Source organism: Panthera pardus, unplaced genomic scaffold (genome assembly GCF_024362965.1).
Source record: "Panthera pardus isolate Hobbes unplaced genomic scaffold, ASM2436296v1 HiC_scaffold_3, whole genome shotgun sequence".
NCBI classification, from domain to species: Eukaryota; Metazoa; Chordata; class Mammalia; order Carnivora; family Felidae; genus Panthera; species Panthera pardus.
Genome location: NW_026526876.1, coordinates 10,196,412 through 10,221,277, shown reverse-complemented (window position 1 = coordinate 10,221,277; position 24,866 = coordinate 10,196,412). Strand labels below are relative to the sequence as shown.

The 24,866-nt window shown below is 56.5% G+C and overlaps 1 protein-coding gene across 1 annotated transcript in view; it reads left to right on the top strand.

Annotated features, from left to right (window-relative positions):
- DNAH2 (dynein axonemal heavy chain 2) overlaps positions 1–24,866 on the top strand; it is a 92,402-nt gene that overhangs the window by 51,899 nt on the left and 15,637 nt on the right. Inside the window, 27 exon segments of the mRNA XM_053892166.1 lie at positions 136–253; positions 472–608; positions 1,084–1,221; positions 1,306–1,464; positions 4,810–4,962; positions 5,160–5,251; positions 5,532–5,730; positions 5,863–6,087; positions 7,073–7,177; positions 8,330–8,518; positions 8,618–8,703; positions 9,253–9,383; positions 9,539–9,688; positions 10,008–10,021; positions 10,023–10,155; positions 10,158–10,175; positions 10,374–10,534; positions 10,771–10,854; positions 10,856–10,911; positions 12,475–12,607; positions 12,706–12,726; positions 12,728–12,846; positions 14,855–15,065; positions 15,286–15,402; positions 15,594–15,735; positions 16,494–16,663; positions 16,775–16,891. Of these exon segments, the coding sequence (XP_053748141.1) occupies positions 136–253; positions 472–608; positions 1,084–1,221; positions 1,306–1,464; positions 4,810–4,962; positions 5,160–5,251; positions 5,532–5,730; positions 5,863–6,087; positions 7,073–7,177; positions 8,330–8,518; positions 8,618–8,703; positions 9,253–9,383; positions 9,539–9,688; positions 10,008–10,021; positions 10,023–10,155; positions 10,158–10,175; positions 10,374–10,534; positions 10,771–10,854; positions 10,856–10,911; positions 12,475–12,607; positions 12,706–12,726; positions 12,728–12,846; positions 14,855–15,065; positions 15,286–15,402; positions 15,594–15,735; positions 16,494–16,663; positions 16,775–16,891 (3,378 nt within the window).

Below are 24,866 nucleotides of genomic sequence, written 5' to 3'. Positions count from 1 at the left end.
GGGCAGGGCTGGGGGAGATGAGAGAGAGCAGGGTGGGCACAGAGCCCTGGATATAAAGGGGGCGGGTGGAAATAAGACGACGTCTTGGGGTGGCGCCTGCCGGCACCTCAACACCTCCTCCTGTGTCGCTTCCAGGAGTTCCCCCTGAACCCTAAGGCCTTGTCCTTGGGGGAGCTCTATGGGGAGTACGACCTCAACACTAACGAGTGGACAGACGGCATCTTGTCCAGCGTCATGCGGGCGGCGTGTGCAGGTGCCCAGAGGGTCACGGGGTGGGGACGGCAGGTGCCGGAGTCGCCCGAGGGGTTGGGCGGGGGTGGGGTGGGGGGGCTGGAAGGCTCACATTTGGGAGACGACCGCGTGGGGCCTGCTGAGTACAAGGTGGCTCGCGCCTGCCTCTCCGGGGACACGGGTGGGAAGGGAGGTCTGGGGAGAAAGTCCTGGCTTCCTGACCATCCTCCTCCTACCAAGATGAGAAGCCCGATGAGAAGTGGATCCTTTTCGACGGCCCCGTGGACACGCTGTGGATCGAGAGCATGAACTCTGTCATGGACGATAACAAAGTCCTGACCCTCATCAACGGGGAGCGTATCGCGATGCCCGAACAGGTGCCGGCCCTGCGGAGCTGGGGACCCGGGGCACGAGGCAGGGCTCGGTGGGGGGGAAGGGGCAGCTCTGAGGGACCAGGAAGGGGGAGGATGCCTGGGCTCAGGGAGACCCGGCTCCCACGGACGGTGGGAACAGCTGATAGGAAAGAAGTCCGTGCCGCCTTCGCCGACTGCCCGGGGTCGCGTGTTCACCGGCTGTGAAGCCCACCCTTCTCCACCCACCCACCCACGCAATGCAAGCGAGCCAGCGAGAGAGAGAGACAGAGACAGAGACAGAGAGGTCTTCCATAAGCTTAACCTTGAACGAGCTCTAAATTCTTTTAAAACGCAAGTCATTTGTAAGCCATAGGCCATCAATCACCCTGCCCCGCTCGGCGCTCGGACAGAGACACTTGGGGGCATCGAGTCCCGAGTGATTTCTCCTGATGGGAGTGGGGTGGCCGAAGGGTGAAGCTCTGACCCAGCGTGTCCTCAGGTGTCGCTGCTGTTCGAGGTGGAGAACTTGGCCGTGGCCTCTCCCGCCACCGTGTCTCGCTGCGGGATGGTCTACACTGACTACGCTGACCTGGGCTGGAAGCCGTATGTTCAGTCCTGGCTGGAGAGGAGACCGAAGGTGTGCAGGGTGGGGTGAGGAGAGGGCGGGTAACCGGTGCGGCCTGCGGGACGTAGAGCGAGAGCCCTCTCTCGCGGACTCCAGGCTGAGGCCGAGCCCCTTCAGCGCATGTTCGAGAAGTTCATCGACAAGATGCTGACCTTCAAGAAGGATTATTGCAACGAGCTGGTGCCCCTCCCGGAATACAGTGGGATCATCTCCCTCTGCAAGCTGTACTCGGCCCTGGCCACGCCAGAGAACGGGGTGAGTGGGGGCGGCGGAGCGGGGCCCGGGCCGGGGGGCTCGTGACCTTGCGGGGCCGACTCCGGGGAACGGGGTGTCTGAGACGCGGTTTGTACACAGACCTGAGTGGAGCGGGGACCCCAGGGGGAGGCCTCACTGACCTCGCGCACGTGCCTGGCTGTGTGTGCCTGTGCACACGTGGTCGAATGCCAGACTCAGGCCTCTGACGGCTGATGGTACACAGTGAAGTGTCACTATAATTTCCTACCCGTATTGGGGAGCCGAGGAGAGTTCGTTTTGTTCCTCATTTGTCCGTCCTTTCAAAAAATAGATATTAAGTTTTGGTCTCCGGGAGGCCCTGGGCTGCTGTTCCTGCGGGAAGGAGCTCCCGGCCTAATCTGATGAGGGGGCTTTGGACATTTTCACATTAATTGACGTTTAAGAGCAATGTCGTCCAGTTCAGCATTCTGGAGTAAGGACCAAAGTGGGATATCTGTCTGTTGAGCTTAAATCACTGCCTAAAAGTGGTTTGTATCGTTTTCGAAGACATCACCACACAACCAAACCCTTGACATGAGGTCGTAGAACAGTGAGGACCTCTGGCAGGGTATGCCATTCCTGGCACAGCTGATACAAACCGAACCTGTGTGGATGGACTGGCACGGTGATGGATGGACGAAGGTCGTCCATACGGTGTCAGCCGCGCGGGCGCCGAGGAGGGCTGGCCAGGTGGCGGGGCCCGGCGTCGCGTGCAGAGGCCCGGAGGGCGGGATGGTGGGACGCGTCGTGAGCTGGGATGAGCTGGACGGATAGGCCAAGGAGTCTGGACCGACTGTGATGGACGGCAAAGCTTCGGCATGGCTTCCCGCCTACATCTTGGGACTGAGGAGTGTTCGGTATTCCGGACGGGGCAGCATCTTCTGTGTGCCCTTATCTGTCATTCTCGGAGTCTTCATTCAGAACCATCCTCAAGAGCTTTTCACGCACGGCCTGAGGCTGTTTCCACGGAGCCCGTTAGAGACCGGGCGAACCGTGCCGAGTTAGCCCCGTGTGCGCTGCACGCCCGGCTCCAGCAACAGTACCTGCCACGTGCCCCCAGGGGTCTAAACGTGCTGTCTCTCGGGGCGCCTGGCTGGCTTGGCCGGTGACCCTTGATCTTGGAGTCATGAACTCGGGGCCCACGCTGGGCCTAGAACTTCCTTAAGCAAAGCAAAACAAAACCAAACAAAACATAAGGGGCGCCTGGGTGGCTCAGTCGGTTAAGCGTCCGACTCTGGCTCAGGTCATGATCTCACGGTTCGTGAGTTCGAGCCCCGCGTCGGGCTCTGGGCTGACGGCTCAGAGCCTGGAGCCTGCTTCAGATTCTGTGTCTCCCTCTCTCTTTGCCCCTCCCCTGCTCATGCTCGCGCTCTCTCTCTCTCTCTCTCTCTCTCTCTCTCAAAAATAAACATTAAAAAAACCCTTTTTTTAAAAACACAAAAAAATAAACATGCTGTTTCTGCTATGAACTTGGTACATTTTCAATTTTGATTTTTAATTACACAAGGAATAGTTAACTCTGGTTTACTTTCTAAAAATTGAAAATTTTCACATAGGGACGCCTGGGTGGCTCAGTCGGTTAAGCATCTGACCCTCGGTCTCGGCTCAAGTCATGATCTCACGGTTTGTGGTTTTGAACCCCACGTCAAGCTACTCTGCTACGGGTAGCTCAGAGTCTGCCTGGGATTCTCTCTCTCTGCCCCTCCCCTACTCACGTGTGCTCTCTCTCAAGATAAAGAAACTTTTTTTAATGTTTATTTATTCTTGAGAGATAGAGACAGAGCATGAGCAGGGAGAGAGAGAGACACAGAACCTGAAGCAGGCTCCAGGCTCCGAGCTGTCAGCAGAGAGCCCAACGTGGAGCTCGAACACACGAACGGTGAGATCGTGACCTAAGCCAAAGTCGGACACTTAACCAACTAAGCCACCCAGGTGCCCCAAGGTAAATAAACTTAAAAAAAATTTTTTTTAAATGTTTTATTTATTTTTGAGACAGAGAGAGACAGAGCACGAGCAGGGGAGGGGCAGAGAGAGAGGGAGACACAGAATCCGAAGCAGACTCCAGGCTCTGAGCCGTCAGCACAGAGCCCGACGCGGGGCTCGAGCTCACAAACCGTGAGATCACGACCTGAGCCGAAGTCGGACGCTTAACTGACTGAGCCACCCAGGTGCCCCTTAAAAATAAAAAATAAAAATTGGGACGCCTGGGTGGCTCAGTTGGTTGAGCGTCCGACTTCAGCTCAGGTTGTGATCTCACAGCTCGTGAGTTTGAGCCCCGCATCGGGCTCTGAGCTGAGCCTGTTTCCGATTCTGCGTCTCCCTCTCCCTCTGCCCCTCCCCCGGCTCATACTCTCTCTCTCTCAAAAATAAATAAACATTAAAAAAAAATGTTAAATAAATAAAAATAAATAAAAATAAAAATTTTCATATTAAGCTAGAGACCTTTTTGATCATCTCTGTCCTCCCAGTGCTGGTCTGCAACCCCCTTTAGATGAATAACTACTGTGGGATGTGTGCACGTATCATTCCAGACCTTTCCAATACATATTGACATACAGGCCTGTAGGCAGTCGTAGAAAATGTGATATTTAAAAAACACATCAGGGGCACCTGGGTGGCTCATTCGGTTAAGCATCTGACTTCAGCTCAGGTCATGAGCTCACGGTCCGTGGGTTCGAGCCCCGCGTCGGGCTCTGGGCTGACCGCTCGGAGCCTGGAGCCCGCTTCCGATTCTGTGTCTCCCTCGCTCTCTCTGCCCCTCCCCCAGTTGTGCTCTGTCTCTCAAAAAAAATGTAAAAAAAAAAATTTTTTTTAATAAAAAATAAAAACCATATCATGTTATACACCTCATGTACACATACAGCAATATGGGTTTGAGTTCTGTATCGGTATCCGTAGATTGATTTTATTGCTTTTAAGCCTTGCACGCTGTTCCACTGTAGAACATGGCATTTTCTTTTTTCATCCCTCTACTGGTGGACATTTAGGTCATCTCGTTTTTTTGCAATTTACAGACAAGTTGCCACGACGCCCCGGGCCCCGGGCCCTAGGGCACCTGTGGGCACTTCTTCAGGGCAGACGTGGTGTGGCCACGTCACTGCTGTGCCTTCGTGACACAGCAGCAGAGAGCGTCAGGGCAGCTGCCGACTTACCAGGACTTTCAGGTCCATCTGAACGCTTTAGGTTTAGGTATACCTACAACCACACGGTGTCTCCAAATAAAACCAGGAAGGGAGGAAAACTCTAAGCTCTTGCTGCATTCGCCACAATAGATCCCCCTCCTTTTCTTACGGATGGAGACCGAGTCCCTTCTCCTGTTCCATCCAGGTGAACCCAGCCGACGGCGAAAACTACGTGACCATGGTAGAGCTGACCTTCGTGTTCAGCATGATCTGGTCCGTGTGCGCCTCCGTGGACGAGGAGGGACGCGAGAAGATCGACAGCTACCTCCGAGAGATTGAGGGCTCCTTTCCCAATAAGGCGAGGACGCTCGGACCCAGCCGTCCGACGTTTCCTGTTTTTCTAGCACCCACGAGGTTCCCTACGCCAGGCTCTGCTTGAGTTTCAGCCGTGCCAACCCGGCCCTCTTTCTTTCACCCAGCGGGCTGTGCAAACTCCCGGCCGGCGGGGGACAGCCGGAGAAGGCTTTGGTGGCCTCACACGTGTTCCCTCCTTAGGACACGGTGTACGAGTACTTTGTGGACCCCAAGATGCGAAGCTGGACGTCGTTTGAGGAAAAGCTCCCTAAGACTTGGCGTTACCCCCCAAAGTGAGAGCGGGGCCTGTGGGGGGTCGGGCTTGGGGCTGTGGTTGGTGGGAGATGTGGGCAGAGAGCCGGGGCCTCGAGGCAGATGTGCGCTGCAGAGGAGGGGGGCTGGCTCCCAGAGGAGGCGGCTCTGGAACGCCGGAAGCAGGACGCCCGGCCTCCGGGCCCCTCAGGAGGCAGGGTGGGTGACGTCTGAGGGAGATAAACGTCAGGAGGCGGGAGGAAGCGGGCGTTTGAAAGGAGGTGGCCGGGCCCCTTGGACAGGGTTCGCTTTCCTCCCCAGTTCCCCCTTCTACAAGATCATGGTGCCCACGGTTGACACTGTTCGCTACAACTACCTGGTGAGCGCCTTGGTGGCCAACCAGAATCCCACCCTGCTGGTGGGTCCCGTGGGGACCGGAAAGACGTCCATCGCCCAGAGCGTCCTGCAGTCCTTGCCTTCCAGCCAGTGGTCTGTGCTCACCGTCAACATGTCTGCACAGGTGCGTCGTGGGGCCCAGACCCTCCCTGCCTTCCGCGCCCTCCCTCGGGATCCAAGTGCCTGACGACACTCCTCCCGAACCCCGAGTTTCTCCCGGGAGACCCAAGCACTCACCCCGTACCCCTTCCACCAGACCACGTCCAATAACGTGCAGAGCATCATCGAGAGCAGGGTGGAGAAGCGAACCAAGGGGGTCTATGTGCCGCTTGGGGGCAAAAGCATGGTCACCTTTATGGATGACCTAAACATGCCGGCGAAGGACATGTTTGGGTCCCAGCCCCCCCTGGAGCTGATCCGTCTCTGGCTTGACTACGGCTTCTGGTACGATCGCTCGAAGCAGACCATCAAGTACATCCGAGTAAGCATCCGGGAGACGGGGAGACTCCTGCGATCCTATATTCCTCTCCACACGGGTGGGGCCGGCCGCCTCCGGCCCCAGACTCCCGGCTCCTCAATTATCAGTCCCTGTTGCGAACTCTCCTCAGTGACTCTGCCCTGTGCTTTGTGGCCAAAGGGTCCCGTCCTCCACCTCCACGCCTTCCCCACGCTCACGTGACTCCCCTGCTGCCGTCCAGGGTGTCCCTGACTCGGGTCCCGCCTCCCCACGTCCCCCTACGGGGCACCCCCAGGCAGTCTGCACCCACAGGATTCTGAGCATCTTGTTTCTTTTTTCCAAATCCACGGGCAGCAGCCCTTCCATCCCTCCCACCGGGGGGTGGGGGGGGTCCGTCTGTCTGGCACTCAGGGTCAGAAGCTCTCCTGACGGCTAGTGTATTCTTGTGTTTCTGGGAAAGAACACGCATGCACACACACATACACGCTGGAAAAAGAGGGTGGAAAAAAAACGAAGTCTAGAAAACATAGTAAAACTTTAAAAAAAATCTTTTTTAATGTTTATTTTTGAGACAGAGAGAGACAGAACGTGAGCAGGGGAGGGGCAGAGAGAGAGGGAGACACAGAATCCGAACCAGGCTCCAGGCTCTGAGCTGTCAGCACAGAGCCTGACGTGGGGCTCGAACCCACGAACCGTGAGATCGTGACCCGAGCCGAAGTCAGACGCTTAACTGACTAAGCCACTCAGGTGCCCCATAGTCAAACGTTTTTTAAGTTACTTCCATTTTCTGATTTTGGTACATGGATTATAATGAAATTAAAACAAATACGTCATTTTAATAATTCCAAACAAACTGTCCCTAATCCCTTCCTTCCCTTCACCCTCCCTGTTCCCTTTCTGCTGTCCTGGCCCCTCTCCTCTCCCCTTACTGCCCTCATCCGGCCCCTCTGACATCCTCCATATTCCTGTGCCCTGTGTTGCCCCTTTCCTGCCTGTCTCTGCTCTCCAGGACATGTTCCTGATGGCTGCCATGGGCCCTCCCGGGGGCGGACGGACCATCATCTCCCCCAGACTGCAGAGCCGCTTCAACGTCATCAACATGACCTTCCCCACAGTGAGGGCGCGATGGGGGCCCGGGGAGGGGGGGCCGTAAGAGGCAAGCCATCCGTGTCCCAGAGAACCAGGAGGCAGATCCAGGAGGGGTGGGGGGGCCTCCGAGCGGAGGCGTGCACAGGGAGCAGTAACACGGTGGGGGGCTGCTATTTGTGGGAGCCCTTGCTTGTCCTGAGCCAGAAGAGTGTGGCTGGCCATCTCTGGCCTGTGCAGCCTTGTGGTCCTGGGGGAGGCGGACTCAGGGGCCCCAAAGACGCTAAGGAACGCCAGGGTTCGGGGAGGTGAGTGAGGCCTCCGGGGCACCCCGGAAGCCCCAGTCATCAAGATACATAACATTCGAATGCAACATTAAATAGTCAAAGCCAAGAATTCGTAGTGAACAAACACCCCAATGTTAAATAAATCCGAGACCGGTGGTTGCTGAGGGATCTCAGAGCCTGAGGCAAAAGGAAACTGCAACAATCCTGACCCCATCTTTATTTAAAATGTGTGTATTTATTCACCATGGATATTTTGCATTAATTTCAATTTTTCTTTCTTAATTTTTAAATGTTTGTTTACTTTTGAGAGAGAGGGGGAGAGGGGGAGAAGAGAGAGGGAGAGGGAGACTCCCAAGCAGGCTGTGTGGTGACAGCACGGAGCCCGACGCCGGCCTCGATCCCACAAACTAGGAGATCGTGACCTGAGGCGAAACCAAGAGTCAGATGCTTAACCAACTGAGCCACCCGGGCGCCCCTGAATTTGACTTTTATTATTTTTTTAATTTTTAAAAAATTTTTTTTAAACGTTTATTTATTTTTGAGACAGAGAGAGACAGAGCACGAACAGGGGAGGGTCAGAGAGAGGGAGACACAGAATGTGAAACAGGCTCCAGGCTCTGAGCGGTCAGCACAGAGCCCAACGCGGGGCTCGAACTCATGGCGCTGGAGATCGTGACCTGAGCCGAAGTCGGCCGCTTAACCGACTGAGCCACCCAGGCGCCCCTGAATTTGACTTTGAGCATTCAGATGTTATGTCTCTTGATTTTGTGGGTTTTGCGCCCCTTTATGTTCGGCCCCCCCCTGGGATGAGTACTTAACTCCCCTCGCCGGGGTCCAGGCCCTGGCGGCCAGGCCGGGAGCCTGCGGGAGTGAGCGTGAGGGCCTGTTCCCAGGAGTCCCAGATCATCCGGATATTCGGCACCATGATCAATCAGAAGCTTCAGGACTTCGAGGAAGAGGTGAAGCCCATCGGCAACGTGGTGACCGAGGCCACGCTGGACATGTACAACACGGTGGTGCAGCGCTTCCTGCCCACGCCCGCTAAGATCCACTACCTCTTCAACCTGCGGGACATCTCCAAGGTGAAGCTCCCTCGCCGGAACGGCTTTCTCGGCTTCCTCTCCACGCCTGGGACGGGGTCTCTTCCCTCCCGCCATCCCACCGCCCCGCCTCTCCCCCAGGTGTTCCAGGGCATGCTTCGGGCCAACAAGGACTTTCACGACACCAAGTCCAGCATCACACGACTCTGGATCCATGAGTGTTTCAGGTGCGACGGCCCGTCCCACCACCGGCCCAGGGGGCCGCCCCTCCTCCGTATGCCCCGCCCAGGGGGCCGCCCCTCCTCCGTATGCCCCGCCCCCACCCCACCCGCCCAGGGGGCCGCCCCTCCTCCGTATGCCCCGCCCCCACCCCACCCGCCCAGGGGGCCCCTCTCCTCCTCCGTATGCCCCGCCCCCACCCCACCCGCCCAGGGGGGCCCCTCTCCTCCTCCGTATGCCCCGCCCCACCCCACCCGCCCAGGGGGCCCCTCTCCTCCTCCGTATGCCCCGCCCCCACCCCACCCGCCCAGGGGGCCCCTCTCCTCCTCCGTATGCCCCGCCCCCACCCCACCCGCCCAGGGGGCCCCCCCCTCCTCCGTATGCGCCGCCCCCACCCCCACCCGCCCAGGGGGCCGCCTCTCCCCTGTATGCCCCGCCCCCACCCCACCCGCCCAGGGGGCCCCCCCTCCTCCGTATGCCCCGCCCCCACCCCACCCGCCCAGGGGGCCCCCTCCTCCGTATGCCCCAGCCTCACCCCACTCACTCCCTCCCGACAGAGTCTTCTCTGACCGGCTGGTGGATGCTGCAGACCTGGAGGCCTTCGTGGGCATCATCAGCGACAAACTTGGCTCCTTCTTTGACCTCACGTTGCATAATCTTTGTCCCAACAAACGTCCTCCCGTCTTTGGTGAGCTGGCGCCCCCCACCGCGGGCTGCGGGCTCCCGGGCTGCGGGCTGCGGGTGTTGGGAGGCCCCCCGGGGGGAGGGCTGGGCCATGGGGTCCCTGGGGGAGCCTGGCCACGACCGGGCCGTGGAGATCTGAGCCCGCTTCCCGCGGCCCAGGGGACTTCATGCGGGAGCCCAAGGTGTACGAGGACCTGACAGACCCGGCTGCGCTGAAGGCGGCCATGGAGACGGCCCTCAGGGAGTACAACCTGTCCTCCGCCATCGTCCCCATGCAGCTGGTACTCTTCCGGGAGGCTATCGAACACAGTGAGCACTTCCTCCGCCCGGCCCGGCCCGGCCCGCGCCCTAGCTCCCGGCGTGGGCTCTTCCCGAGGCTGCTTTCCTTTCTGGCCCCAGGTGGCCAGTGGCGACGGTGGGGCTCTTCCTCGACGAGGCTGTGGTGTCGGGCAGACGGGGCTGCGCTCGCGGTGGACTCGCTGCCTCGGCCTCAGGCACCGGCCGCTCCCCCCGCTTCGCGTCCCTGTACTTCAGTTTCGGGCACCCCGGTCTCTAGGTCTCTAGCGTAGGGCCGGTGGTCCCCCGGGGTGTCCCAGAGGCCTCACCGCCCTCGTCTCCCGCCCCCCAGTCACACGGATCGTCGCGGGTCATCGGACAGCCTCGGGGCAACATGCTGTTGGTGGGCATCGGGGGCAGCGGGCGCCAGAGTCTGGCCCGCTTGGCCTCTTCCATCTGTGAGTACGCCACCTTCCAGATCGAGGTCAGCAAACATTACCGAAGCAGGAGTTCCGAGAAGGTAGCGCGAAAGATCCCCCGGTGACCGGGAGCGGAGAGGTGGAAGCCGGTAGCCAGCCGTGCCAGGCGCGCGGGGGGCGCGCCGGGCTCGGGTCGCAGGCTGGGGGCGGGTTCCCACCTCTCAGAGGGGGGGACAAGGGACGGGATGGTGAGTCTGAAGTCCGTCTGTCCCCCTCCCTCCTGCCCTCTTCTGGCCCAGATATCAAGCGTCTATACCGCCAGGCGGGGGTAGAGCTCAAGCCCACGTCCTTCCTCTTCGTGGACACCCAGATTGCGGATGAGTCGTTCCTGGAGGACATCAACAACATCCTGAGCTCGGGCGAGGTCCCCAATCTCTACAAGACTGATGAATTTGAAGAGGTTCGAACCCTTCCCTACCCTCCACCAGCTTGAAGAAGCGCAGATCCCAGAATGCGCTCCCTCGGGGCCCTCTGTCCGTCCCTCCCCCGCGTCGGGGGCGAGAGCCCGCTCCTCCTCCGTCACCCCCAGGTGGCTTTAAAAGCCGCACCCCGTCCCGTCCGCCCAGCCTCGGCCCCCACCCCTCCGCCTCCGCTCGGGAACCGTGGCTCCCCCAAGCGCGTGTGGCTTCCACGCAGATCCAGACGCTCATCTCGGAGCAGGCCAAGGCCGAGCAGGTGCCCCAGTCCTCCGACAGCCTCTTCGCCTACCTCATTGAGCGCTGTGCGCAACAACCTGCACATCGTTCTCTGCCTCAGCCCCGTGGGCAACTCCTTCAGGTGAGTCCGGGGACAGCCTCTCCCTGCCTGTCTGTCCTGCCCCCCCCCCCCACCTTCCCCCGCACCCTCTGGGGTCCTGAATAGCCCGCTCTCCCGCCCTGCCCGCCCTAGACCTCTGCTCCTTTCAGGTTATTCCTGCTGCTACATGGGAGTTGTCTGCTCCCTTGTGCTGTGACTGCACTGTTTCGTTATCACTTTGTTTTGTTTTAACATTAAAGAAAAAAAATTTAATGTTTGTTTGTTTTTGAGAGAGACAAAGACAGGGCATGAGCGGGGAGGGACAGAGAGCGAGGGAGACACAGAATCCAAAGCAGGCTCCAGGCTCTGAGCCGTCAGCACGGAGCCAGACGCGGGGCTTGAACCCACCAACCGTTGAGATCGTAACCTGAGCCAAAGTTGGACGCTCAACCAACTGAACCACCCAGCGCCCCTGTTTTAAATTTTTTAATCATGAGTTTAAAAATGCAAAATTACATACAATTTACCATCATCACCGGTTTTCAGGTGTAGGGCACAGTGTCATTAAGCATGTTCACATCAGTGTGTGACAGATTTCTAGAACTTTCTCATCTTGCAGAATTGAAACTCTACACCTGTTGAATAATCCCCCATTTCTTCACACACCACCCCCGCCCACTCCCCGCCCCGGTCTCTGACCACCACTGACCCCTTTCTGTTTCTGTGAGTGACTACTCTAGATACCTCCCGTAAGTGGAGTCATACGGTTTTTGTCTTTGTCTGTTTCGCTTGTTTCGCTCAGCTCAGAGTTCTCAAGCTTCATCCATTCCTTCATCCAAGGAAGTCAGCACTTCCTTACTGTTTAAGGCTGAGTAATAGTCCGTTATGTGTATATGCCATGGTTTGCTTACCCGTTCTTCGCGTGACCGGGTTTTAAGGGCATCAGAGAGGAGGAGGGAGACAGAATTGTACGGAGAGGCCATTTGGGCCACCCTTTTGTTTGGTTTTATATTAATGGTATTACCGTGCCAGGCACTGCGCTAAGCGTTTTACACGTGTCGCCTCCTGACCTGAGTCAGCGAACAGCCCTGGTTGGTATTCCTGTTGTTCCCATTTTATTTACTTATTTTTTAAAAAATTTTTAACGTTTATTTATTTCTGAGACAGGGAGAGACAGAGCATGAACAGGGGAGGGTCAGAGAGAGGGAGACACAGAACATGAAGCAGGCTCCAGGCTCTGAGCTGTCAGCACAGAGCCCGACGCGGGGCTAGAACTCACGGACGGTGAGATCATGACCTGAGCCGAAGTCGGCCGCCCAACCGACTGAGCCACCCAGGCGCCCCGCTGTTCCCATTTTAGAGATGAGGAAAGTGATGTTCCCTTGCTCAAGATCCACAGCTGGGTGTGAACCAGGCCGTCTGTCCCTAAATGCTACACTGAGCCAGCTCTGAGGGGAGCCGGACCTGGACGGGTGGTGGGGGGGACACAGGCGCATGAGGAGGGGACACGTGGGTTTCTGGAAAGCGGCCGGACCCGTGAGGGAGCCAGGAGCTGGAGGCTGCCTCTCTGGATGGGACTGACCTCTTCTCGAAACCCATCACCAGGAACTGGATCCGCCAGTACCCGGCCCTGGTGAACTGCACCACCATCAACTGGTTCTCCGAGTGGCCCCACGAGGCCCTGCTGGAGGTGGCCGAGAAGTACCTCCAAGGAGTGGACCTGGGCACAGAGGACAATGTGAGGCCCTCCCCACACGCCCAGCCCCGACCTCCCTCCCACGTCCCTTCTCTGTGTGCCGTCACTGTCCGTCTTGTGTCCTTTTCCGTGGGCCTCAGATCCACAGGAAGGTGGCCCAAGATCTTTGTCGCCATGCACTGGTCCGTGGGGCAGTACTCCCAGAAGATGTTGCTGGAGCTGTGGAGATACAACTATGTCACACCCACCAACTACCTGGAGCTCGTGTCGGGATATAAGAAGTATGGGGAAGAGTGGGGGAGGGCGGGGAGGGCCAGGGAGCTTGGTAGCTTTCGAGGGCGAAGGGCCGAATGATGTCATGGAAATATCCAGGAGCCGCCCCCCCCCCCCCCCCCCCCCCCGCCGCCCCGGGGCTGGCTCCACGACCCAGGTGCTGACCCTGGAAGGCAGGGATGTGGGGTGGGGGTCTCCTCCTGTGCAGGGAGTTAACAAAAGAGAGACGGGGTTCCCTGGGTGCGGGGCCATTTCCAGAGCCCTCTGGCCTCGGCTCTTCCCTACACCCTCTCTGTCCTTATTTCTGGAACGATGTGTCTTTTTCGAACCTCAGTACAATGGGGACATCGCCGTATATACCAACGATATGTGTATCAGCCCTGAATGTTTTCTAGACTTTCTTTTTTTTTTTTTTTTTTTTTTAATTTTTTTTTTTAACGTTTATTTATTTTTGAGACAGGGAGAGACAGAGCATGAACGGGGAGGGTCAGAGAGAGGGAGACACAGAATCTGAAACAGGCTCCAGGCTCTGAGCTGTCAGCACAGAGCCTGACGCGGGGCTCGAACTCACAGAGTGCGAGATCGTGACCTGAGCCGAAGTCGGCCGCTTAACCGACTGAGCCACCCAGGTGCCCCTGTTTTCTAGACTTTCTATCCCCCTCAAGAATTATATATTCATTTGTTAAGTCATATCGAGTATCTTTTTACGTACCCAACACAATAATAGTTTGCTTTGAAAGATGTAAAAGAAATGTGAAAAAAGGGCTCCCCTTATTTATTAGATTCAGTGTTTTGATCAAGGTGAAGGACAAGCCATTTGTGAAAAGAACGGTCATCCTCATTCATATCGTTCATTCGTTCGTTCATTCCTTCCACACGTATTTTTGAGCATCTGCCACGTGGCACTCACTGTTCCAGGCACTTGCAGCGGTTGGCAAAGTCAAGTCCTGGCCTTCCCTTGGCGCCCAGGCTTCCAGCCTGTTTACTGTTTGCCCAGACATTATGCTAAGCCTTTGATGCACATTTCCTCGCTCGGTCCAGAAAATAATCCTGCACAGATGCTATTTTTTTTTTTTTTTTGGTCTGTATAACGTTCAAAACTTTTTGAGTAAGCTGCTAACATTTAAAATGGGAGGCTTAGAAAAATCCGGGTTTCCAGGTTTTCTTTAAAAATGAGACATTTCGGGGCACCTGGGTGGTTCCGCTGGTTGAGGGTGCGACTCTTTTTTTTTTTTTTTTTTTCAACGTTTTTTTTATTTATTTTTGGGACAGAGAGAGACAGAGCATGAACAGGGGAGGGGCAGAGAGAGAGGGAGACACAGAATCGGAAACAGGCTCCAGGCTCCGAGCCATCAGCCCAGAGCCTGACGCGGGGCTCGAACTCACGGACCGCGAGATCGTGACCTGGCTGAAGGAGGGTGCGACTCTTGATTTCGGCTCAAGTCATGATCTCATGGTTCAAGAGATGGAGCCCTGAGTCGGGCTCTGTGCTGACAGCATGGAGCCTGCTTGGGATTCTCTCTCTCTGTCTCTCTCTCTCTCTCTCTCTCTCTCCCTCTCCCCCCGTCCCCTGCTGGTACACGCGCGCTGTCTCTCTCTCTCAAAATAAATTAAAAAAAAAAATCATGCACTGTGGCAATACGGAGCCCACATTCCTTCCCACGTGGGGAAACCAGGGTGGAGATGGGTGAGAGGTGGTCACCCCCTTGGGACAGGCTTGTGTCGTCTGGTTCACCGCAGCCCCCTGCTTGCTGCGCACGGGGTTGGGGGGTGGGCAGTGGGAGAGCCTCAAGTAGGGACACGGCGATGACAACAGTGTCTACCAAGCTGCTTTGACAGTAGTGCGTGGAATAAATCAGAGGGATGAGGGTCTGGAAGCAGGAAAGCCAGCTGGGAAGCTGTTAGCAGGGATTCAGGCAGGAAATGCTAAAAACCTGACTGTGGTGGCGGTGGTAACAGGCGGGAAGGGGGGGGTGCCCAGCCTCCCCAGGCACCTGACCCTACTCTGCGCCCCAGGTTGCTGGGAGAGAAGCGGCAGGAGCTGCTGGGCCAGGCCAACAAGCTGCGGACGGGATTGTTTAAGATCGACGAGACCAGGGAGAAGGTGGAGGTGATGTCCCTGGAGCTGGAGGAGGCCAAGAAGAAGGTGGCTGAGTTCCAGAAGCAGTGTGAGGAGTACCTGGTCATCATTGTGCAGCAGAAGCGGGAAGCAGATGAGCAGCAGAAGGTGGGGGGGGGGGGGCGGTGTCCCTGTGGCCTGGTTCTGCCCCCCACGCACCCCACCACTAGTGACCAGGGGGCAGGGGCTGCCCCGGGCACCGTCAGCGACCGTGTCAGGGCCCCTCGCATCTTCTTTAACCTTATCTCTGATCACTGTCGCTTCCCTGACACTGGCCCCTACTCTCGCCCAGGGCGAAGACAAAACCCCGCCCCCTGTGCCTCCCTAGGCCGTGACAGCCAATAGTGAGAAGATCGCAATCGAGGAAGTCAAGTGCCAGGCACTGGCCGACAATGCCCAGAAGGATCTAGAAGAGGCGTTGCCAGCCCTGGAAGAAGCCATGCGGGTACGAAGGCCCAGGGAAGGGAATGGGACCAGCCTTCTGTGTCCTTGAAGTCCCTGGGGACGTGGGAGGAAGAGGGCGTCTCGGTGGGCCACCCCCCCCCCCTCCCCCCCCCCCCCCCCCCCCCGTGTCAAGCGCCTGTCCCGCCCCCTGAGTTGCACGGCCCTGCTCCCTGAGCGAGTCCCTTTGCCCAGGCTCTGGAGTCTCTGAACAAGAAGGACATAGGAGAGATCAAGTCTTACGGACGGCCCCCCGCCCAAGTGGAGATGGTCATGCAGGCAGTCATGATTCTTCGAGGCAACGAGCCCACCTGGGCGGAGGCCAAGAGGCAGCTAGGTAAGCTAGAGACCCAAGGCGCACTCAGCGCCAGTTCGCCCCGTGCCTCTTAATCGTCTGCCGTGCGCCAGGAGCTCGGAGAGGCGGAGACGAACGAGGCATCGCACCGACGCTCCAGGGCAGGTGGAGCCTCGTACGAACGAGGAGACGTAAAGATCAGTCAAGATTCTTTGGCTGTAAGGAACAGAAAACAGCTCCCCTTCATTTAAGCAGAAAATAAAAATAAAAAAATAATAATAATAAAATAAAATTGAAGATATGGGACCATATCCCAGAATCCAAAGAAAGGCAGGAATACCTCTGGGGCCCTCAAAAGCATGAGAGTCAGAAAATGCAAAACAAGGGTCCTTGTGTTTCGTTCTCGTGGTTTTCGCGGCTTTGAGCTCCCTTGGCGGAATAAAGTCTGCGGGCCGTAGTTCAGCGACCCCTGCCCTGACGAGAATGTGCAAAGAGTGGGGAAGTAACGATGTGTGTGTGTTGGGGCAGGGACTTTGGCCCAGGGCGTCCGAGGTAGGTGGCTGGTGGGAGATGGGGCTGGGAAGACTGTAGGGCGTCCTGGGGGCTTGGAGGTTCTGGGGAGGGAGGTGAGGGCCGCGGGAGGAAGTGGGGATGAGGTCAGTGCTCTGGGCTGGGGAGCCAAGCCCGGGGGTGGGGGTGGGGTGGGGGTGGGGGCAGGAACTGCGCCCAAGCAGTGGAGGCGAGGCCTGGAGGAGGAGGGTCAGGCCCTCTGGCTGAGGCCCCCGGTTTCCATCCCACAGGGGAGCAGAACTTCATCAAGTCACTGATCCACTTTGATAAAGACAATATCTCAGACAAGGTTCTGAAGAAGATCGGGGCCTACTGCGCCCAGCCCGACTTCCAGCCCGACATCATCGGCCGGGTCTCGCTGGCGGCCAAGTCCCTGTGCATGTGGGTGCGGGCCATGGAGGTGAGCGGGGCGCGGGCGGGAAGCGGGGCGGGAGCCCCGGGCTGGGGTGGGGGGGGAGCCCCGGGCGGAGGAGGGGGCAGCGGCCGCTGCAGCCGGACTGTCTCCCCACAGCTGTACGGGCGGCTGTACCGCGTGGTGGAGCCCAAGCGGGTCAGGATGAACGTGGCCTTGGCCCAGCTTCAGGAGAAGCAAGCCGCGCTGGCTGAGGCCCAGGAGAAGCTGCGGGAGGTGAGCCGAGCCTCGCGCCCGTCTTTTCCGTGGCGGTCCCTCTCCCCGGTTCCCGGGATGCTCCGTTGCCATCGATTTCTCCCCTCCTCCCCTCTGCCTTCCAGTCCCGTCCGCCTCCCGCTCTGCGCCCTTCCAGACGGGCTGCCTCTGGCTCAGAAGCTGATCCCCCCCAACCCCCCCCTCAACCCCCCCCAACCCCCCCCCCGCCCCCACGGAGGGTTATGAAGGCACGGCTGGAGCCCTTCCCTTCCCAACTCGACTCGGAGCTGGCGGGCTCTCTCGTGGGCTTTGGGGCCGGGCCCGGAGATGGGTTAAGTGACGAAATCCGGGTGGCAAGTCGGTGTTTGCCAGGGCAGGGGGACAGGGCAAGAGTGTGATGCGGGGGGCCGCAGGCCGGGAAGACTGTGCTTGGCTGGGGGTGGTGCCGCGCTGGAGGGAGAGGGAGTTCCTCACTGGGAGCGGGCTGGACACCCGCAAGGTGACTTCCTCCAAGACATGGGGACAAGTGGGGTGCCCGGGGGGCTCAGTCGGTTGAGCATCTGACTCTTGAGCTCGGCTCAGCTGTCTGTCGGCGGGCCCTGAGTTCACGCCCCACGTCGATCTCCACGCTGGGCGTAAACCCTACTTAAGGACGTGCGGGTGAACGGCTCCCGCAGGCAGGGTGCAGAGTGCTATTATCAGGAGTCCGAGAGTCTCCTCGCGGATCCGGTACGTTTTCCATCCCTGCTTCGGTAGGATTTCATATCCACGCGGTGCGAAATTCAGAAGGTAGAAGGAGCAGCCGGCGGGACGCCTCCCTCTCACCCCCTGCTGCCCTTCCTTGGAAACAGCCTCTCTCACAACTTCTCGCGTGTCCGCCCAGGGGCGTCCACGCTCAGATAAGGAAGTGATTTTCATTTCTGTACCTGAGCTCGTTCCATTCTGGTACTTGTGAGCTTGTGCTGCCCTTGGACCCTGAGCGGGGTTCCAGCGGGCGGTGGCCCTGGCTTGCGTGGCCGTTCCCCTTTCTGACAGGCAGATGCATCGTTTCCAAGCTCCAGATCTGATGCGATCTTTGGCCGTATGGAGGCCTTTGAGTTTTCATACAGCCAAAGCCGGTCACACCGTTTCCGGACGTTTCACCCGCCACCACGTATGGACAGCACGCAGGTCTAATGTCCTCAAATCAGATGAGGACCCTGAGGTTTAGCGAGATGAAGGGACTTTCGAGGTGCCGGCGGAGCTGGGCTGGAGCCCATGCTGCCTGACCCCGAGCCCCGCTCGCCCCCGTCTTTACTGCCAAGTGCAGCGGCCCTCGGGGCCTCTTCCGACCCCTTCTGTGCAGAAGCAGCCAGGCCGGGTGAGGGGGCTTCTGTCCTCACGCCCTCCTTCCCTGCCCCGTCCCTGCGGCCACTGTTACCCCCCAGCCTCTCTCGGGCCGGTCACCCTTTCACCGTCTCTTTCGAGAGTGAACAATCCAGGGCTGGCGATTGGTGTGGGAAGGTTTCTCGCCCCTGGATGGTTCCTATCCTGGGACAAATAATTACGTGTGACAAGTGGGGCCGTGGGGTCGGCTGCCGACAGCATCATTCACCGAAGAGTGTTTGTAGAGCACCCCACGTTAGGTCTCTTGAGAGCCCCTAGCCGGTAAGAGGAAGCAGACGGGGACCCCAGCTTTGCCCTCTGCCTCTGAAAAAGCTGTGGAGTCAGAGGGAAACGTACCTTTCGACAGGCCAGGCCTGCCTCCCCGCCCACTTGCAGGTGGCCCCGAGCCGATGCGGGGCTCCCCCACAGACCGGCCGGTACACATCTCTGGCAGAGCCTGAGCATTTTGAAAGCATCTTGAAAACTTCCAAGTCGGAGCCAGCCGGGGGTGGGAGAGCCTGTACTCAGTGCCAGGGCCCAGCGGTTTGCAAAGAGGCCCCGAGCTCAACTACATCGCTTATCAACTCAAATCTGGAGTAAATAGTTACTCACTTGCTGGGGACCCTGAAAATATATTTTCCCGATTCTGACAGGCAGCAAGGGTTACAAACCACTGGCTTAGAAATTGTCTCGGGCACCTGGGTGGCTCAGTCGGTGAAGCATCTGACTCTTGACTTCAGCTCAGGCCACGATCTCCTCGTTCGTGAGATTGAGCCACGCGTCGGGCTCTGTGCTGACAACGCAGAGCCTGCTTGGGATTCTATTCTCTCTCTGCCTCTCTCTCTGTCCTTCCCCTGTACATGCCTGCTCTCTCTCTCTCTCTCTCTCTCTCTCTCTCTCTCTCATCTCCCCCTCCCCCACTCGTGCTCTCTTTCTGTCTCTAAATAAATAAACTTAAAAAAAAAAAAAAAAGGAATTGCCCCAGAAGGCCCTGAAATGGGCCAAAACAGAAGCCTAATCTACTGAACATTCACCTTCTTTCTCTCTCGCATCCCAGTCCTGGTCGTGACATCATCCCGTATAGCGTATCGCAGGCCGTGTGCCGAGACCGTGGGATGGCAGCCAAATGCTACAGAGTAATGACACACACAGATTCCACACATTTGACTACGACCCTGAGGGAGGGTGTTAAATTTCAAAGGTTAAGTCCCTGAGTAAACTAAAGTCCAAGTAAATTAAAATCTGAAAGCAAATCATCCTGCTTTTTCAGAGTTAAAAATCAAGAAGCCAACATTCTCAAGTCAAAGTCCCCAAACCATCCAGTCTCTTATTCTGCTCGGTCTCAGCTGTGCCCTCAGTATCTGGGGAGAATCTGTTTCCTTAAGCTGCGGCCAGGACGGGCCGTCAGTCCCTAGAAACGGATGTCATTCCTGTGGGACCTCAGAGCCTGCCGCGGCTCCAAATGCTGTCTCTTGTGAGCATCATTTGAAACTAAAAAGATTCAAGGGGCGCCTGCGTGGCTTAGTAGGTTAAGCATCCGACTCGATTTCAGCTCAGGTCGTGATCTCAGGGTTTGTGAGTTCGAGCCCCGCGTCGGGCTCTGTGTGCTGACGGTGCAGAGCCTGCTGGGGATTCTCTCTTTCCCTCTCTCTCTCTCTCTCTGCCCCTCCCCTGCTTGCACGCTTGTGCTCTTTCTCAAATAAACTTAAAAAAGAAAAAAAAGGGCCCAGGAGTTAACATACAGGATTTACAGACAAAGTTACGCTCCCAGGAACCAACAATTCTTGTCGCTCCAGAGACCACGGTAAACACTCGGTGGTGTTTGCGGGAACGAGGATACGTGGAGAAAAGCTTGGTTTTTAGCTTCACCAGAATGGCGGTTATCTGGAAATCATGACCTGTGAGCTTATGTCAAACTGGGAGACACCCTCCCGCGATAGATTAATATGAGATACGATCCAACCAAACAGCATTTACCGTGCCGGGGGCAGGTTGGAAGCCCACACGTGTGTACGTATTTCTTGGAGACGGCAGTTATTGTGGCTAAAAAATACATGTAAGCTTTACCACTGTAAATCCACCGTCGCCCATCGTGAAGTGTGGGGTTAGGGAGCATTAAGATGTCCCCTGTGTTGTGCAGCCACATGGAAACGCCAAACAGAAATCCCGGCTGTGTCCTTTCAAGTATCTGACCCTCCCCCCCACCCCCCACCCCCCCCGCCGTGAACACCACGTCCCCCGCTCTGTGTCGCGACCAGGCGCGGTCACCCCACACCACGGTGGCTCATGGTGCTGGCTGTCTTTGTGGATTTGCCGAGGCCCTACGAGAACCGCCTCATGGGCAAGGTTTTCACCTCGCCCCGTGCTTTTCCTCACTGGAAAGTCACCTCCGGCGCATTCCTGAACCGAAGCTGCTGTTGCTGCTGCTGAAGCTTGTGCCCCGGGGACCTGGCCAGGCACAAGTCCTCTGCCGTCCGTGTCTCAAGACGCAGCTTTTCCCTCCGGAACCCCCCAAGTTGTTCTGGCATGCTCCCTTAAGGCACAGATAATATTTGCACGCCACCTGCCCTGTGTCACCGGGAATCTCAGAACGGAACCCCTCCCTTGTCCCAAGGCTGTGGATGAGCCACGATTGCCTCTTTAGCCCTGAATTAAAAAAAAAAAAACAAAACAAAAAACTGAAAAAATGAGACAGCTGCTCTAGTGCCACGTAGGCTTGGCCAAAGCCATTGAAAGCTAGAACCCATAGTACACGCAGAATGTACAGTCTTGCCGTTGAAAACCAGCAAATGTCATCGTCCAGCCGTCAGTGCCCGGAAACTCCCCGACTTCAAGCTGGTCAGCGTGTTGGCCGCTTCTGTGCCGAGGCCACGGCAGACCTCATCCTGCGGCCACCCTCCAGCCCAAGCCCAGTGTCCACGAGGCTGCTCTGTTTCAAGCAGTCCTGCCTCTGCAGAAACGGCCACTCACCTGTGGACGAAGCCACGGTCATCTGTCAAGGTCAGAATATCACAGCGTCGGCTTAAAGCCTTTCACCCAGGCGACAGCCAGACCACCGTAAGAACTCAGTGTGCCCAGTGGGAGCCTGTGCAAACCCTCCAAGTCAAAGCACGCGTCCATACCCCAAAGTCTGCCCTTGAGACCCCCAAGGCCCGCCCAAAGTTTCTCAGTGTGTTTCCCGGTCTGCAAATACACTCTGAAGGGATCTGCGAACTAGCAGCCTTCTGTGCCTGGGGGTTCTAAACACACTGAGACGTGAAACAAAAGGGGTCTGGCCAAAACATCACCTTCGGAGAGCAGGTGGGAGGATGCGGCTGACATTGTGGGCAGGTGGGCCCACGAGGAGTGACCCCGTCGTCAGATGGACAGACTCGGACTCAGTCTTGGGCGTCGCTGGGGGGCAGAGTGGAAACGGCCTGAGCTCGGTGGAGCATTCCAGCTTATTCTTCGCTGATTGCACCAGTCAGATGAGCCACGCACCTCCCTCCGGAGAAGGAGTATGTAAAGGCGTGGTGAAAGTCTTCCCACACACAAGGGAATGGCCAAGATAAAAAAAAAAAAAAAAATGATTACAAAACATGACGCCAGAAGACACAATAAACCCGGGGATGATTCATCCTACCGAGAAGCACTTACAAAGCAAATCTAATGGAAAAATTGGTGTCACCAGAGGGTAAATAAGGAAGAGATGACACCCAGAGAGCAGAAAGAGGACGGTAAGAGAAAAATCGCAGAGAACCGGGAAGAATTCTGGGAAAACGAAAAACGGTCAAAGGATGGGCTGTTTGGCAGACGGTAGAGTCAAGGAATGTAAACAGCCACGCCAACGAGAAACCCAAACAACATACAAGAGAGATTGGAGACACGACCCAACCGATCGGAATTTCTGCAAGACAGAAGCACAGAATCCGGGGTGATAGGAAGCTATTTCACAACCGGTTCAGTGTGCACAGCGGCCCGTCGGCCGGCCCCCAGGCGCGCACGGCACCGGCCCGGTCGTGGTCACGGAGGTGCGTGCTGTTGCACTGTTTGTGGCCTAGAGACGGAGCGCAGAAGGCTGTGACTTCTGAGCGGGAACGTTGTTGTCAGCCTTGACGACATAAAAATGAAAGTACAGGGGCGCCTGGGTGGCTCAGTCGGTTAAGCGTCTGACCTCAGCTCAGGTCACGATCTCACAGTTGGTGATTTCGAGCCCCGCGTCGGGCTCTGTGCCGACGGCTCGGATCCCGGAGCCTGCTTCCGACTCTGTGTCTCCCTCTCTCTCTGCCCCTCCCCCACTCGTGCTCTGTCTCCCTCTGTCTCTGTCTCTCTCTCTCCCTCAAACATAAATGTTAAAAATTTTTTTTTTAAATCTTAAAAGTACAGCTAAAAAAAAAGTGGGAGCTGGGTGTCGGTGGGGGTGGGGTAAAGATCGGGCAATGCTTTTGTAGGAGATAAAGCAGGGTTTTAAGACGGTATTTGGCGATAGGAAGGTAAGGAGTTGAAGCATTCTCATGGGCAGGAACAGGGAGGAAGAAGTGTAGTCTGGAGGGGAAAGGGTCACCCCTGCATCCATGGTAGCGTAGAGGCCATAGAAATAGTTTCAAATGGACGAACCAGGAAACAGCAGTATGGAATATACCCGAGTGTGTGCAAAACGCCTCTTGCGGAATATTCAAGAAGCAGGTCGCGTTGGCTACCTCGAGGAGGGAGCAGGGTGGGGGGGGGGGCGAGGCAGAGAGACTTTTCATGCCCATAATTATCCCTTTTGAATTTTTAAGTCACTTATTCACAAAGCAAACAAAATAAAAAAGAGACAGCAGTGTACAAGGACGTTCATTCCAGCATTGTTAATAATAGAACATGCTGGAAAGACACACATGTCTATCAGAAGGAGACTTGTTATATAAATTACGGTTCAGTCATTCACAAGATTATTTTGCAGCTGTTAAGGAGAATGAGGCGGCTTGACGAGAACCGATTTGGAGACAAGAAAAAAAATAAAGTACAGTAGTATGTTAGCATTTATCTTTATGAAAAAAATTCATCCAAAGAGATACTTCCCGAGCGCCCGGCACTCTTTCAAGTGCGGGGATTTGGTGGCGAGCAAGGGCCTGCCTTCACCATGCATGTAGTTATTACCGGTGGACCCTACGCACGGACTCTGTCTGGAAAGCTATAGGAGAAACGGGCTGGGGCTGGGGTTGGGGCAGGGGCACAGGCTGGGGCAGGGGCTGGGGCGGGAGCGGGAGGAAGCCAGATCCTTCACCATGTGTGTTTTTTTCCCTTCTGATGTGGATTCACTCTTTACAAAAAGACATAAAAGAGGAAAATCATGTTTTAAAAAAAGGCAAAGTGGCGGTGAGGTGTGATAATGGTGTTACGATCGCGGGGGAGATGTCCTTGTTTTGTTCTAGATCTGCACTGGGAAGGCTTGAGGCTTGACGTTTCATGAGTCTGTAACTTCCTCTAAGACACTTTGGCAAAGAACAGTAGATGAAGTGAAACCGGCGGAATGTTAACAACTGTTGAATATATGTGGCGGGCGTAGAGGTATTCATTGTATGGTTCTTTGTCCTAGGTTTGCAACTTTCCATAATTTTTGAGTTAAAAAGACAAAAACTGCAAACAGATTAATGTATGTATAAATATGCATGTATGTATTTTAAAAATAGTAGCCTGAGCATAATATTCAGAGATAGGGAGGCAGCTGCCAGAAGAAATAAAAAGAGAAATAGTTAAAAATAATTTGCTACTGAAGAACGGGACCAGGAGTGGAAGAGGTTTTGTTATAACTCCTTTTTATCGTATTATTTAGGTCTTTAACCTTATGCGTACATTTCTTGTATAAAAAATAGAAACAGTGAAGACAACACCACATGCAAAATAAGTAATGAAATCCAGAACGATCGTGGGCTGGCTGCTTCCCCACAGACACAGCTCCGCGGGAAGCCCAATTATAATCAGTGTTGCTGACGAGCCTGGACTGCGCGGGCGGGGGGAGGCAGTCACGTGAACCTGGCGACAGGTGGCACGCAGGGAAGACCGCCGGACAGCATGGCCTCCAGCGGGTTGAAGCCCACCTGTGCCAGTGCAAGGGCGCCCCTCTCTTTCTAGACCCCCAGCCGGTGTTTCGTCCCTGAGTGGCCCGGCTGACTCACCCCTTCGGAGTGACCCCTTCTTTCCCTGGATGTTAATACCTTCTAACATCACTACCCAGGCTTGACCTGGAAGGCGTGCTGTCACCCGAAGGTGACATTTGGGACCTCCACTTTGCCTTTTTTTTTTTTTTTTAATGTTTATTTATTGTTAAGAAAGAGACAGAGCGTGAGCAGGGGAGGGGCAGAGACCAAGGGAGACAGAATCCGAAGCAGGTTCCAGGCTCTGAGCCATCAGCACAGAGCCTGACATGGGGCTCGAACCCCTGAACCGTGAGATCATGACCTGAGCTGAACCCGGATGCTTACCCGACTGAGCCACGCAGCTGCCCTGGGTGCTTTTGCTTTAAAGACAGTTTCTTGGGGAGTTAATCTATTGCATTTCCAGGGTCTTTTGGAGGTCAACCTCAGTGGTTGGGCCCATGTCCTGCGCCCTGTGCCCTCCTTCCCACAGCCCAGATGAGGCCCGGTCAGGGGCACCAGGCCAGCACGTG